This window comes from Tasmannia lanceolata, unplaced genomic scaffold (assembly GCF_043159265.1).
Source record: "Tasmannia lanceolata isolate RefF3 unplaced genomic scaffold, GAP_Taslan_0.1 ptg000008l, whole genome shotgun sequence".
Lineage (NCBI taxonomy): Eukaryota > Viridiplantae > Streptophyta > Magnoliopsida > Canellales > Winteraceae > Tasmannia > Tasmannia lanceolata.
In genome coordinates, this window is record NW_027518685.1 from 35021381 (window position 1) to 35037930 (window position 16550).

At 39.1% G+C, this 16550-nt stretch overlaps 1 protein-coding gene across 1 annotated transcript; it reads right to left on the minus strand.

Annotated features, from left to right (window-relative positions):
* Window positions 1-11579: 11579 nt before the first annotated feature.
* On the minus strand, window positions 11580-13683 carry LOC143882917 (putative xyloglucan galactosyltransferase GT20). Its single transcript, XM_077386296.1, has 2 exons — window positions 12254-13683; window positions 11580-12030 (listed from the first exon to the last, which is right to left on the minus strand). Exons 1-2 carry the CDS (start codon window positions 13681-13683, stop codon window positions 11580-11582), a joined length of 1881 nt encoding a protein of 626 aa, XP_077242411.1.
* Between the last annotated feature and the right edge of the window lie 2867 nt (window positions 13684-16550).

The window sequence follows — 16550 nt, forward strand, 5'->3', positions numbered from 1 at the left end:
AATTGTTAGGCCTATGAACCAACTTCCAAACCTTGTTTCTTTCGAATTGGTTGAGTTTCTCTTGCATATCAATCATCCAAAATTCATTATGTTCGGCCTTTTAGGTTCAATATGTGATATAAAAGCAAATTCTCCACATATATGCTCTAGTTTTGATTTCTTGAGAGGGATCACCTAATATTTGTGAATTAGGATGACTTTTCATAATTCTTTTTCCCTTATTAATCAAGATTTCTTCTTCCTCTTCTTCAATTACTTCTTCATTTTCAAGACTAACTTCCTCTAGTTTCTTTGTTATATCTTTAGTTTCATTGTTCTCTAGAGAGTTTTGAGGATCTTCTTCTTAATCATCATTAACTATTGATTTAGGGTCTTGAGATTCATCAAATTTTACATGAATAGCTTCTTCAACAATCAAGGTTCTTTTGTTGTAAACTCTATATGCTTTACTTCGGTTAGAATATCCAAGAAAAATCCCATCATCCGACTTTGGGTTGAATTTATGAAGATTGTCCTTGATATTTAGAATATAGCATTTACAACCAAAAACTTTGAAGTGACTTATGTTAGGTTTTCTCCCTTTCCAAAGCTCATATGGAGTCTTAAGAGTTTTGGTCTTATGAGGACTCTATTAATGACATAGCATGCCTTGTTAACAGTTTCGGCCCAAAAGTTTCTAGGGGTGCTATAATCATTTAACATAGTTTTTGCCATCTCTTGAATAATTTTATTTTTCCTCTCCACTATACCATTTTGTTGAGGAGTTCTAGGTGTAGAGAAATTATGATCAATCCCACAATGTTTTCAAACTCGGTTCTATGATCACTTCTTATAGATGTTATAGAAGTTCCTTTTTCATTTTGAACTTTATTGCACAGTTTGAAAAATATTTGAAAAGTTTCATCTTTACTACTCAAAAACATAACCCATGTACATCTAGAGAAATCATCAACAACATATACATATCTCTTCCTACCAATGCTACAAGTTTTCATAGGACCAAAGAGATCCATATGAAGAAGTTGTAGAGGTCTAGTGGTAGACATAACACTTTTGGGTTTAAAAGAGTCTTTGGCTTGTTTTCCTTTTCTACAAGCTCTACAAACATGATTATTTGTGTACTTGAGCTTAGGCAAACCATTGACTATTTCTTTATTGCAATAGTATGCCAAGTCCATGAGTTATTATCAATAGAAGAGAGACATTTGACATTTTGTGTTGTAAGTTCTTCTAGTGCAAGAGTGTAAACATTATTGTTTCTTGTGGCAATGAAACTAACTTTGTTACTGTGTGTGCCTTTGACAATGAATTTATTATTTCTAAATGTGACCTCATTACCAACATCACAAAGTTGGCTAATGTTAAGCAAATTCATAGGCAAACCATCAACAAGCAAAATATTGGATATAGTAATATCTTTAAAAGTAATTGTACTTTCACCGATGATCTTTCCTTTCTTGTCGTCGCCGAAGGTAACCTTACCTTGGTTTCCCATAGTTATGTATGAAAACTTGGAGGCATCTCCCGTCATATGTCTTTAGCATCCGCTATCCAAGTACCATTTGTCGGTGTTGATATTTCCTTTCAAAAAAATCTACAAGACAAAGTTCATGTTTTATACTTAGGTACCCAAGTTCTCTTGGGTCCTTCAATGTTAGTATCATACAACCCATCTTTTCTTACCTATACATACTTTACATTTATTTGCTTTCTTACTCTACAATCATAGTTGTGGTGTCCAACTTTTCCACAATAATGACACGTAGGAACAAAAGAGTTAGACTTTATATTTGACTCTAAGTTTCTCTTTTGTTTGCACGGTTGGACAAACTCGTTCTTGTGAGATTCTTTCTTTTGGAATGATTGGTATCCCAAACCGTCCATTCCATTGGAAAAGTTCTTCTCAAGAATTTCATCAAGCTTATTTTCCACATGAGAACTTTAGATGGAACTTATCGTTTTCATGTTTCAATTCTTTATTTTTAAGATAGAGTTTTTCATTGTCTTCATATATCTTTTCATTTTCTTCTTTCAATTCCTTGTTTTTCAAAACAAGATTGTCAATCATTTGATTCAAAGAGTTGTTTTCATAGGCGAGAAGATCTCGTTCCCTTGTTAAAATTTCAAACTCTTTTGTAATTTTCTCGAGTGAACTCTTTAGATTCTCGATTTTTGAAACTTCAAGAAGGAGGCCTTCTTGAAACTTTTCACAAGCCTCAAAGAGTTCATCATATGTAAAGGTTTGTCAATATCATTTTCATTTTCAATTGATTCATTTTCGGAACTAAGGGGTTCGATATATACCTCTTCCTCATGGGATTCAAGTGCCATTAAGCATACATTAAGCTCTTCTTCTTCGATTGACTCGCTTGCGGATGAGCAACTAAGGCCGTCCAAAGTTGCACTGAAGCTCTTGTCTTTTTCCTTCTTTTTCTTTCTTGAATTCTCCTCTTGTTTGTTTAGAGAGCAATTTGGTCGGATGTGCCCGACTTTCTTTTACTTGTAGCACCTTAGAGGATCATCTTCTTTTGCATGTCTTTCTCTCCATGATGGCTTATCTTTCTTGAAGCCTCCCTTCTTTCTCCTTGAAAAGTGGCGGAACTTCTTTGTGAGGAGAGCTAAACCTTCTCCTAGGTTTTGAAAATTTTCTCGTTCGCTCTAGCTTTTACTATCTGCATTGGCCTTGAAGGCGACACCTTTCTTGTTTGAGTCGTCCTTGTGGCCTTGTTGATCCGTTCTCTTTTTCATCTTCATCTCGTGGGTAATAAGAGACCTAACGAGTTCTTCCAAGAGGATGGTGTCAAGATTATTTGCTTCTTCAATAGCGGTAATTTTTGAATCCCAAGAAGTAGGAAGTGATCTAAGTAGCTTGTTCACAATTTCTTCATTTGTATAGGTTTTACCTAATCCTTCCAACTCATTGACAATGTTAGTGAAGTGGGTATACATTTCGGAAATAGATTCATCATTTTTCATTTTAAAAGCTTCAAAATCACCAAAAAGAAGATTTATTTTTATCTTTTTAACTTGAGTGGTTCCCTCGTGAGTAGTTTCGAGGGTGGTCCAAATTTCTTTGGCCATCTTACAATTGGAGACTCGATTAAATTCCCCAGGAGATAATGCACAAAAAATTGTGTTTACTCCTTTGGCATTTAACGCGGCTATCTTCTTTTGAGCGGCCGACCACTCACTTCTAATTGTTGTGGGATGAATATATCCATCTTCGATTAGTTCCCACATCTCATAGTCATGTGATTGAAGAAGGAAAGTCATTCTAGTTTTCCAATAACCATAGTTTGAACCATTGAAATAAGGTGGTATGGTTACGGATTGTCCTTCGACATTTCCTTGAGAGGTTGCCATGATCTTTTACTCTTGTAAGATTTTGAACACTCAAAATCCTATATTAAGTGTCCAAAGCTTTGATACCAAGTGAAAATATACTAGGCAACCTAAGAGGGGGGTGAATTAGGGTTTTTTTGTTTTTTTTTCTAAAAAATGAAAACTTAATGACTTTGAAACTCTTGTTTTAAATAATTCTTCTTTTAACGCTATCTAACAAGTGCCTGTAAGAGATAGAGGTTAAGATGATAGAGAGAGAATAGATGGCACACCACACGAACACCAAGATTTATAATGGTTTGGTCTACTCAAGAGATCTACTCCACTCTTCTTGAGGTCGCACTCAAGGATATCCACTATCCGAAGGTCACACAACGTCCGGCTTCAAGGCTCCTTACAAGTACCGAGTCTTTAAACTCACTGAGTCTTTAAACTCAACAAGGGTAGCAACCCTTCTCTTACAATGGTTGAAAGAAAAATAAATGCTCTCAAGCTTATTTAATAGGCATATACAAATGTAATGGTACAATAATTAGTCTTGCTTCACCCAAAATGTAAACCCTAAATATTCTCTCCTGGAAGATTAAATGTAATGGCACTAGAGAGAATTAAATGAAGGTAAGTCTCACATTCAATGAAAAATAAGGTTGGTGAGAGTTCTAAGTTTTGCAAGAAGGTGGCTAGGGTTTTTAGAATGCAAGAGATGTGTATTAGGGTTTCCAAAAGATGTCTTTATACCAAAAGACATAAAACCCTATTTTTTTGCTTTCAAACGCGTCGTGGACGAAATCCCATGTCCGCCAAAAGTAGCTGTTTTAAATTCCAGACACGTGCCAAAGTCTGTCTTTGGACGTCTGCCATATACCAGACGACCACGATTATTTCAGTTATTTTTTGTAACGACCCAGATTTTTACTGCACGGATTGCTACGGGCAAAGTACATCATGAATTAACAAAAATCCCAAGTATGACATATTTAAAACCTTTACATCTGAGGAGATTGACTAGGTTCGTCATTTCCGTATTTTCCCAAGTTGTTTTCACACTTCTCATAACTAAGGTTCCTCATTGACAAATACTCCCGCATCGAAATTTTCAAATCCTTGTGGGAAAAAGTGGGTTAGGAGAGCAGGTATATAGAAGCTTTGACAAGTAGCTGAAATCAATAAGAAGAGACAGTTCTATAAAAATATGCAGTATTTTGTATAGAACATAATATGAATTTAAAACTAATACTAATAGGATTTTTTTATAGAAATAATTTAACCAGATAGTAAAACAAATCATTTAAAGCCCAATGGTTTCCAACTGTTTCTATTTCTGAAGAAGTTTCCTTTAACGATCCGCCTCACCCTCGTATTGTCCGCTTTGGACTTGGCCCGCTTTCGCTTTTGGGTAAGTCGACGGCTCAGAGGTACAAACACGTCACACGAGAGAGACTATCGCACATTGACCTCTTCCATTCATTTCATTTCTCATTTTCGTTCAAACTTTTTGTGCATATGAAATCCAATATTTCATTTCATTTTTCAGAATGAAACACATTTCATCATTTTGAAACAAATATGATTTGATATTTTTCAAATGTAAACAATGAATGTTAGAAGTAAAACAGATAAGAAATATATGAATAAAACAACATATAATCATATTCCCATCACTTTCCATTGAGAAAAGATACCAGTCGAGTCTAGCTATCACTTGCCTTATCAAACCTGAGAAGTGGGAATTTGAAGATGCTTGACCTTGAAGATGACAATGATCATGGAGAAGTGATCTCCCAGCCTTTTCCTTCTCCCTCTCCTCCTCCCTTTTCTTTCTCTTTCTTCATTTTCTCTTCCTGGCTGCTCTATTTATAGGAAAAACTGAGGGGAATAGTAACATATGAATAGTTTTATGCATAATAACTATTATTTTTACCAGGTATTACATTTTATCCCCTTAAAAGAATTTTGTCCCTGAAATTCCTCTCTCCATACTCTCAGGAGAAAATGGTTCTACCCTAATCGTAACAACAAGCAATGGTTTCATTCTGCATCTGTAAGGCGAACACACAGAGGATTAGATATATTTCAAGCTCGATCGATTGTCTATGTTTCATCTATCTAATCCCTTTCCTAAGACATACCCAAGACTCGTACAACCAGGCTCCTCACAGACTAAATTTGCTGACTCTGATATTGTCTGGTTCTAGACTGCAGCCATCCTGGTTTTGTCTTTCCGCAGAAGATGCCTCTACACAAGGAAGGTGGGGATCTACACAAATAGCCCAAGAACTTTTTCTCTCCGCTTCCGGTGTGGGACCAACACACTCTACTAGAGGAGATACAGGTTTGATACCAACTGTAACGACCCAGATTTTTACTGCACGGATCGCTACGGGCAAAGTACATCTTGAATTTACAAAAATCCCAAGTATGACATATTTAAAACCTTTTTACATCTGAGGAGATTGACTAGGTTCATCATTTTGAAACAAATATGATTTGATATTTTTCAAATGTAAACAATGAATGTTCGAAGTAAAACAAATAAGAAATATCTGAATAAAACAACATATAATCATATCCCCATCACTTTCATTGAGAAAAGATACCAGTCGAGTCTAGTTATCACCTGCCTTATCAAACCTGAGAAGTGGGAATTTGAAGATGCATGACCTTGAAGATGACAACGATCATGGAGAAGTGATCTCCCAGCCTTTTCCTTCTTCTCCCTCTCCTCCTCCCTTTTCTTTCTCTTTCTTTCTTTTCTTTTCCTGGCTGCTCTATTTATAGGAAAAACTGAGGGGAATAGTAACATGTGTAGTTTTTATGCATAATAACTATTATTTTTACCGGGTATTACATTTTTTTGTCAAAAGCTTCATGTTCAGACGGACGTCCGCCAGTTTCCCGGACGACCGCATTCTTCTCGGTTATTTCATTTGAAAATCAAATGTTCAGACGGACGTCCGCAAATGTCCCGGACGTCCGTATTTTCCTCGGTTATATTTTTGAGGTGCAGACGGACGTCCGCACATATGCCGGACGACCGTAATTCCTCTGAACACTTAAATACACATTTCTTCGAGGAAATTCATTACGGACTTGAGTCTACTATAGGGAGTGTGCTTCCTAGAAATGTCTAAGTCCATTTTAACTTCCCTAAGTGCCATAATCAAAATCAACCAAGAGAAATCATACAAACTAAGCTTCATGAATAACAACTTATCTTTTTGGGCTTCTTGAGTCTTTAATCTTCCTCTTCTTGACTTCATTTGACCTTCAAGATGTGTGCGATGCAATTCCATAGGTCGCTTGTACGTCCACTTGTCTTGCTTGCCTTCGGTGTATCAAACCTATTCATCTCATATGCAAACAACTTGACATAATCAATATGGGTTTCTTGCTTGCCTTCGGTGTATCAAACCTATTCATCTCATATGCAAACAACTTGACATAATCAATATGGGTTTATTTACAATCAAAACATTGGTGATTGATAGCCTTCCGGCTTACACATGCAACCAAAAAAAGCCTAAATTAAGGCTCTTTTTGGAAGAAAATAAACCCTCAAGAAGAGTAGGGGGGAAAGGCTGGGCAACGTCAGAAAGAAAAGATTAGTGCAACGTCCTTCCTCCTCGCAAGCAACCATCAGACAGAGACCATACCACTTGGTTTTGGGCGAAGATCTACAGCCATCCTCTTCCATTTGAAGATCTCCAGTAAGGTAACCCTTTATGTCTTTGGTTTTAGGGTTTCTCTGTAGTAGTGGTTATCTAGGGTTGGCTAGAGCAGAGATGGAGAAAAAAAAGAAGGAATCACTACCAAAAGATCAGAGCTCTTCTAGGAAGAAGAAAAAAAAAGAAATAAAAAAACAAGATCTCAGGCTCTCTGGGAGGCTGACCGTGAATGCTAAGAAAATTCATTGAGCAAAAGATGGAAGTCTCCACCCCTGAAATTGCAGAGAGGCTTCAAAGGCTGAAGGAGATGACCAAATCTCGCAGTCTCCAATGTCTCCTCATCAAAAGAGGCAAATGGAGAAGGGCCACGACCCCATCAAGAGGAGAAATCCCCACACCGGTCCCACCTTCGCTGATTTCCTAGAAGGGAAGCTCTCCCCTAAATCTCCTAACAACAGCAAGAGATTGAAGATGACCCCACAAATGGAAATTTCGGGGCACCCAAACCCTGATTGACATTTGGAAGAAATCAACTCTCCACAAAAATAGGAAATCTGCAATAAAGACAAAATTGAGAACGGACAAGAGAAATATGGAAAATGGAATTTCTTGAAAAAATCGAGCCTTGAAAAGGCAGCAGCAGTCTCAAGCGCCCCAAACTACCCCATCTTCCATATTAGTAAAAACACTCTTGGAAAAAAGTTAGTTGAAGAAAACAGAGAGCGGGGGACCATACGACCATGGAGTGCCCTCTTCTCCCACAACCTCATCCATCCCCAAGGGTAACTGGAATTCATAAAACCCAACTAGGGAGAGAACAGAACCGGTGTCATTTCCTTTGATGAAGAAGAGATGAAGGAAGCAAGCTATAGATGGGCCAACAGCCTTGTAGGGTATTTTCCTTGGCCCGTGTCTATACTTCCTCGCTCTGAAGACAAACCTGGAAGAGAAATGGAAGCTCCGGGGTGATTTCCAAATGTATGCTCTTCATAATGGATTCTTTCTATATCGCTTTAGCCGCCCAAGACTGTACGCAAGTTCTGGAATCAAACGACCGTTCTTATGCTGGATGCCCTCTAATCCTCAGATGGTCGCCTGATATCACACTAGATAGGCTGGATCTCTCAACATTTCCAATTTGGATAAAGATGCCTAGCCTTGCAATTCTGAAATGCAACAGAAATCAGTAAGATAGCAAGCGCAATTGGATCACCTCTAGTAAGATAGCAAGCGCAATTGGATCACCTCTGTATATGTACTCCCCAACCTCGGAGGCATCATGACTCAATTACGCGAGTTTTTGTGTCGAAGTTGAAGCAGGTTCCAATCCCCCAGATTCAATCACAATCCAAACCCCAAGCAGAATTCACGATCAGAAAATCGATTATGAATGGAAACTACCATTCTACAAAGCTTGCAAAACCTTCAGCCACATCTTAGAATCATGTCCAAAGAGTGACATCAACAAGCCAAAAATAGAAATAAAATTAGGAGTGTAGACCAATTACCAACAAAAATCGAAGTCAAGGAGGAGCCTAAGAATATGAAAGAAATCTCAACACCGTCAGAAATTGAGACCAGAATGAAAAACCAACATAACAACATCAGTTTAGAAAACAATTTCTCCCTCCTAAAGGAAGAGATGTCCCGGAGGAAGATGACAGATTCTGAAGATGATGATGATATTCTTCAAGAATAGGTTGAAATGGAGATCATACCAAATGAAGGCATTGTCTAAGCTCACCTCCCATCAAGGAAGATGACCACGTCCACTATGAGAACAAACCACCATAAGTTGAGGAAGAGCCAGAGAAATAGGAGACTACGTCACAAGATGATAGCCCTCCTCCCATTGAGGACAAACCACTAGAAACAGAGGACAAACCACTGAGAACAAACCACCAAAAGTCAAAGAAAAGCCAGAGAATCAGGAAGTTAAGTCAGAAGATGATAGACCTCCTGAAACATTAGAGGCATCAAGCTCACTCAAGCTATCTGCCCAGGCTGGCATTTCCATGTTGCGATCGGTTTGCTCATAGGTCACTAGTACTTTTGGATCATTTGAATCCTTTGTTTTCCCTATCTACTATGTTTCACCGATAGGGTTGATGGTTTTCATACTTAAATGCATCATCTTTCTTTTCATTTAATAAACCGGTAGGGGTGTCTTAGTAAAGATTTACAAGTCCGCTAATTCAACGTAAGTCACTGACAGTCACAAACAGCCTGTGAGAATACTCACGACCTTCAAAATCCCTTGCCAGTTACTGTTAGTGATTTTGGATTTTCAAAATCATGTGTTTTGCATGTTTTAGTGTTTTGGAAAATGTTTTATCAAAAGCGTTTGGGAAAAAGAAAATATTTTCTTGGAAAGATTTGCTTTTACAAAAGGATGTAGAAGTGTAGTTGAAAAGATAGTCCCGTACCGGATGAGAGAAAAGAAAGAGAAGGGCTTATAAAGCACTACACTTTTCTATTACTTGTTTGATTGCACATTGGGTTGAACCCATGGTTGGACCCGCGGGACGGTGCAACGCACCGTTCGCACACGCGCACGCGGCGTGGGCAATGGGCTATAGGGCGCTTTATTGGCGTTTTTTTAGACGCACTTTGCACCGTTGGATCAAGATGAAGGTGGACCGGTCGGATGGATGGGTCAAATGGTTCATAGGCCCATCAAGCCGAATGGGTTGGGCGGTTGGGTTGGGCTTCGGTTCGGGCCTAATGGTCGGCCCAACGGGCCCATAACTCCAACGGTCAAAGAGTGTGATCAAATGGGTTGTGTCCCTTCCCCCAACGGTCATGTGCCAAGGGGGCGCGATCCACACCATAGATGGTTGATCTAACGATGACTGTGTTGGAGAGAGGTTTTACTCAAACCAACAGTCACATCTAGGATCGATCAGGACCATTCAATATCAATGGGTGCGATCTAACGGTCAGATTTCAAACATTCTGGAAAGGTGCCCTGTAGAGGTGTTTTTCACACTGAAAAGACACCAGGTGGTCTACAAAATGTGCAGAATTCAGTCATTTCAATACAGAAAACGAATTGGCAATTCTGACAGACTTTACACTCTCTTCTACACTCCTACAAAAATCCCCAAGTATTTCTACATACTGTTTTTCTTTTGTTTACTATTCTAGATACTGTTTTTCTGCAGAAACAGAATCTAGAGATTTCTCTAAGGCTTGAAATTTCGGAAGGGCATTTCGGGTTTGATTCCGCTAGTGCTACGCGTCATCAAACATTGGTAGGGCTTCCCTACTAGGCTTCATTGTATCTTGGAGGCAATTCGCGGATCCCCTTTGCACACTACTAGTGGGGCGAATCTTGTCTTAAGGAAAGTGATATCACGCCTTGAAGCAACAAGTTTCTATTTTCTATAATCAACAGTACCCTCAACATATATTTTTTCTAACAGTTACCCCCTCTAGAATCATTAGATAGAGTGGATTTCGTTCCATAGCTAAGTTTTGTTGCTGGGTTGGACCGAGATGCACTGTGGACCGGGGAAGGAAAGTACTATGGTTCTCCAAGTAATACAGACGATCCGGTTGTTATTAGATCTTCGTTTTTATGGCATAATGGTCCATCATTGATGGATAGAGCCATCGGACGGTCCAGATCATCATGCCATTGTGCCACCCAATTTGGAGTGCACTTGCGGGGCACAAAGCAGGTCCATTTGGGCCTTCAATTATTAGAACACATTGAAGTTCAAATTTTGAAATGAGGAACCTATTCCTCTGTAACGCTATCGGTTATAATTGTACATGCATGAAAGTGTTCATCTATGAACAATTGTCAAGCGAAATGGTAGCCACTTGATAATGGCAGCCTCTAACAAATCAAGATAGTAGTGCCATCGTATCTACCAAAATACCCTCCATAGTCTTCCCTTATGACTGGGAGAACACTCTCTTTCCATTTCCATTTGAAACGCTCTTATGGGTGCAACTCGGGCTGTGTTGGGTTGGGTTGAGGCCAGTCCTAGCCCAATCCGGGGCCCAAAACCTCAACCCAAACCTGACCCAACCAGAGCCTCAAGTCAAGGAGGGCCAATCCTAACCGAACCTACCTTTCAATCTCTCAATCATAACCAAACCTGGTTGGCTTGGGTTAGTGGGCTCGAGTTGGCCTGGGCAAAAAAAAGAATAAAATACAACAAAAAAGCCCAATTTTTAATGATAAAATAACAAAAAAAAGCCCATGAGCCTAAGATTTTAAAAGTGCAATAAAATTAGGGGATTGGGTCAGGTTCGGGTCGGGTTGGGTTGCCCAAGGCCTCAACCCTAAACCAACCCAAAATTAAATAATGTTGGCTTCTAGGAACACTAACCCAAACCAATCCGACGAAATGCCAACCCAACCCAAGCCAAAACAGAGTTGAACCTACAGGTTTGGGTTGAGCCCGGCCCAAGTTGCATCCCTAAACACACCCGAAAACTTGGAAAATTAGAATAAACAGCACCTCTACATGTAAGAACGTGACCTCCAAAAACGAAAACAAAACGCATCAATTCTTCTTCTTCTTGATTGTTTATTTAATAAACCAATACATGAGAATCCTATGAATCAGATATGCTTACACGATCAACCAAATTTTTTATCGAAATGTCAAATGCATCCTCAAACTTGTGAAGCTCTGCACCTAAATCTCCATATACCAATCCTGGCATGAGTTCATAGACTATATATCTCCTCATATCCTCTCTTTCCTTTATAGAAACCTTCCTTAGCCTCTCTACCACATCTACCTTCATCTCCCTCACTTCTTCTTTATCTATGTACACGGAATACCGGCGATGATCCTCCGGCAAGTGCCATGGATATTGGTAGTATGCAGTGAATGGATCGAAGAGTACCGGAATACAACCCGATACCAAAGAATCGAAAACCGACTTCCTTGTTGGGCTATCCCCCGGTGGCTGTAGGCAAAATTCCGACTCCGTGAAAAGCTCGATAATCGACTCCGGCTTCGTGCATTCCCCGGAATTACAATCCATGAAACTGCAGTACCTGTCAAAGTATAAACGATTAAATAACACTAACTCTAACAGCTTAAGCCTTTGGAGTAATTGGTTGTTTCACATGGTACCAGACTCCTTGATATTAAAAATTCACTTGTAATGCCAACTCAAAAACAAGGGGCCACAACAGGGGGAGTGTCAAATTGTGAATGATTAAGTAACACCAACTCTAACAGCTTAAGCTTTTGGACTAAATGGTTGTTTCACATTACCCGCTGCTCCTTGTGCATTGCTTTATCAACACCGACCGTATGCTCTCTGATGCTTCGGGGCGAGCCCCACCGGCGAAGCTGACGAGATTCTTACGTTGAGATTGGATGATCTTGGATTGCCATTGGATTATATCTTTGTCAGATCGAGGGTGGAAGTGGGTTGGATGAGGAATTCCGATGTCATTGATGTGCCACGGCTTCCGTTCGATCAAGAGCTTTAATGGGTTTTGCATTTGATTGAGCTCTAAGAAATGGGTCCCCCAAGTATCTTTGTTTTCCCTTCTAAAATCCCAAGAAATTTTACCCAAAACAAAGACATGATCCTTCCCAGAGTTCCTAGCCCAAGAACTCTGTGTTTCCAGCCATTTGACCAGGTCTGACCCTAATGAATCTTTGACCTCTTCAGTCACATTCTTGAAATGCCATCTCAAAATGTCTAGCCCGCCATAGAAAGGGACATAGAAGAGTTTGGCTTCATCCTCATTGTAAACCCTACAATGGTGTTTTAAGACCCGCGAATGGAAGATTGGTTCGAGTGAGTACTGGTGAGTATTATACCATCCCTTGCCAAGCTTTGGAATCGGCTCGCCGATCGCATCATTTGCAAAATACTCGCAAAAATCCATCCATGGAAGCATTTCGTGGCATTGATCCAGAAGGTCTTTGTTAAATTTGGGGGGCAAATTATACACGAAGATTCCCGTTCCGTCACAAGCCGTTTTGTTTGACGGATTTCTTCTTCCCGATGCTGAAGATCTTAGAGCTTTCATTTGTTCCTCAACTACCTTTACCGCATAGTCAACGTCCTCTTTCATGTCTTCCTTTTGATTGTTATTGCTATTGTTATTGTTCTTACCAGTCCTGTTGTTGGTATTGTTATTACCAGTCCTGTTGTTGGTATAGGAGTGCCCTAAGGGAGCTTTGGGTGCAGGCTGTGAGTTTTGCAAAGGGATACTCCAGTTGTTGGTGTAGGAGTGCCCTAATGGAGCTTTGGGTGCGAATTGTGAGTTTTGCGGATTGCTGTTATAATTGTTCCACACAATGACTTTATCAAAATCCGCGTGGGTTCTGGCCGTGAGGCAATGGAGATTGAGCTTTCGGGAGGAGACACAAACATGGAAGATGGATACGGATAACAGAGTGGAAGAGCACCACAAGAACAGAAGAAGAAGAAGAAGAAGAATAAGAATAATGGGCGGGATCGAGAGAGACCGACGTATGAGTAGATGAAACAAACCCACCTCCTCTTTCACCGCATTCTTGCCTTGTGAAGCTCTCTTTCGAACTATGGTAATGGCCATTTTGGCTCTTCTAATGAAATTCTCCATCTCTCCATGAATTGCTTCTTTTCTAGGAGGGGGGCCCAAGTACATGGGAGACAACTCCGAAAGGATGGAAAGTTGGAGGGATGCACGTTTATTTGTATGCATTACTTTATTTAAATTTCTACATACAACCACATAGCCATTGAATCTTTCATTTGTGCCAGCCTAAGAATGATGATTCTATAATAAAGAGGGGTGTTGACATATGAAAGTCAACTGATTTCCAGGCTAATAAAACCATCTGTACAGTTATAACGGACAGCCGTTACATAAAAATTAGTTCCTAATTCAAAAATTCGAATGCGACTACTAATTGTGACAGGTTTATTGTTCTTCAAGGGCGTCCAGAATTGTCTGAGAATTTGAAACCAACGGCCTGATGATCTGAACCGTCCAACAGTCTTAATCCATCAAGGCTGGGCCATGGTTGAAGAAAGTTCAGATATGATAATGATCTGATCCCCTGGCATGCAAAAAATGTTCCTAATTGTTGTATATCTGGATCAAACAGCTATAATATAGTTTGATTTTGTGATTTCATATAAAAAACATATAGATAGATGTATCAAATCTGATTTAAGTATCTATAGTTCTAATAATATATCAATATATCTATGATGGATCTGATTAATCTAACAAATCTAACCACATAGATTTCTAGAATACCAACAAATTTGTAAATTCATGGGTTTAGAAAAGAAGGATTTAACAGAACTAAGGATACTATTCTGTTGTATTTAGATTGCTATGACGGGAGATGTGTAGAGTCATGGGTTTTGATTCAGTATTGGGTAACGAAAACAGATAAAGATAGAATTTGACAAGGTTTTTGATATAAACCTCACCCCTAGTGGTTGGTAACTACACCCATCCCATCCCAAATAGAAAGCTTACGTTGCACGGTTGCTGACAGTCAGTCTTTTCAAAGTAATTTAAAACACATTGGTTGTTTCTATATGGGCACTCCAACAAAACTATATGTTTCTTAAGGACTGTTTTCATAAATACTACGCCACTAATTACGATATTTACCATTATTAAAAGTCTTTGCTGCGATGGCAGCAAAGTAGGGCCGCAACTCTAGTCGGGTTGAGGCCAACCCTAACACAATCCGAGATCCTAACCCAACCCAACCCGAGCCTTGGGTTGATGTAATACCCAAAATACCCCCTTTTAAATTTTCATCTCCCTCTTTTAAAGAGGGGCGTTTTTGTCAGTTTGAAGTTGACTCAGATTATGGCTTCCTAATAAAGCCTATAAATACATCTTTTTGTGGCTAAACAAACCATAAACGTTTTGTTAAGCCCCAGAGACAGAAATTAGAGAAAGAGAAGGAGAAGACCGAGGAAATCGCGATTTCGAAGTCGAAGCCGCGAACCAAGGTAAGATTTTCGATCTAAGAACGATATGAACATATAGGAAACCTAAAACAAGGGTTTGAAAAGAGAAAAGAAATAAAAATTTTAATTAATATGAATTAGAAATAAGAATATTTGGGTTGATCTTGAGTTTTCTTGTATCCGATATTGATTTAAGATTCTAACGAACTCAAAATCGATATATAAGAATCTGAATTCAAAAATTTGAGTTTTGGAGATTCGAATAAGAATCTTTAGCGATTTTTCATAAATCGTGTGTTCGAATTCAGAGCGTGAAATTGAGTTAATGGATTTCTCTCGTCGATACGAATCCATCGGATCCGACCTTGCACAAATTGAACCCCAAACGAATGGGTTATGGCCGTTTTAGTGACAAAAACGGTGAAAAATCGTGTTTCGGAGAAATCTGGGTCGGCGCATGGGGCGGACGTCCGTGAGTACCAAGTTTGGCAACAGATGGATCCGCGGACGTCCAGATTCCCGGATGGTCGGAATTCCCAGACGTCCTGCGCGACAATTTTTCCAAAACTTCGGAAATTCGTAACTTATTCGTTTTTTGTCCGTTTTCAACGCTCTTGTACTCTACGGACATGCCGAAAATGAGTACTTTATATTAAAAATATTTTAAGAGATTTTGAAAACTTTATAATGATGATAATCCCAAAATACTAAAAGAACTGTAGGATGGTTTACCAATTCGTTTCCGAAGGGACACCAAAGGGTGTCTTATGTCAGTATGAGGACATATATGTCCGATAGGAGAGAAATTAATAATGAAAATCATGGAGAATATCCATATTCTTAATTGCAAGAAACTAAAGTGATTAAGAAAAAGGAAAAGTTTTCGTCATTGAGGTACGTAATAACATACTACTTTTGGTATTATAAACCCTTCTCATTTGAATCAGTATTGACTTTGGAAACCTGTATTGATGCCTTTGAACCTCGGGATTTGCTTTAAGTCTAGCATGCCGTTTTGTTTCACCCACTGCTACTTTAGAATCTTTGAAACAATTGTATGAATATCTGTCTGGACTTTAGACCTTTGGAACCATCGTTTTGAATTTTGAATCTTTAGAACTATTTGAATATATAGAAGTATCTGAGCCTCTGAGATAACTGTTCTGAACTTTGAACCTTTGGAATAACTGTTCTGACCTCTGAACCTCTGAAATAACTGTTCTGAACTTTGAACCTTTGGAATAATTGTTTTGACCTCTGAAATAATTGTTCTGAACTCTGAACCTTTGGAATAACTGTTCTGAACCCTGAATCTTTGAAATAACCGTTATGAATATCTGTTCTGAATTCTGAACATTCGAAACTATTGTTTAGAGCTTTGAATCATTGAAACCATCTGAATAATTAAAATTATCTGAACATAAACCCTTGATACCTTCTGAACACTTATGTGGAGGCTTGGATGGTTTCTGGACCCTGCCATATGGGGGTAAAATATTTGGCAACTCTGGACCCACCGTGGGGGTAGTACACTGGAACTTCTGGCCCGTCAGTGGGATAAAACGCTGGCCCTGTCGACTTGTATCTGAACTTGAAGAACTAATTCTGACACCGTGGACTGTCGGTGGATAA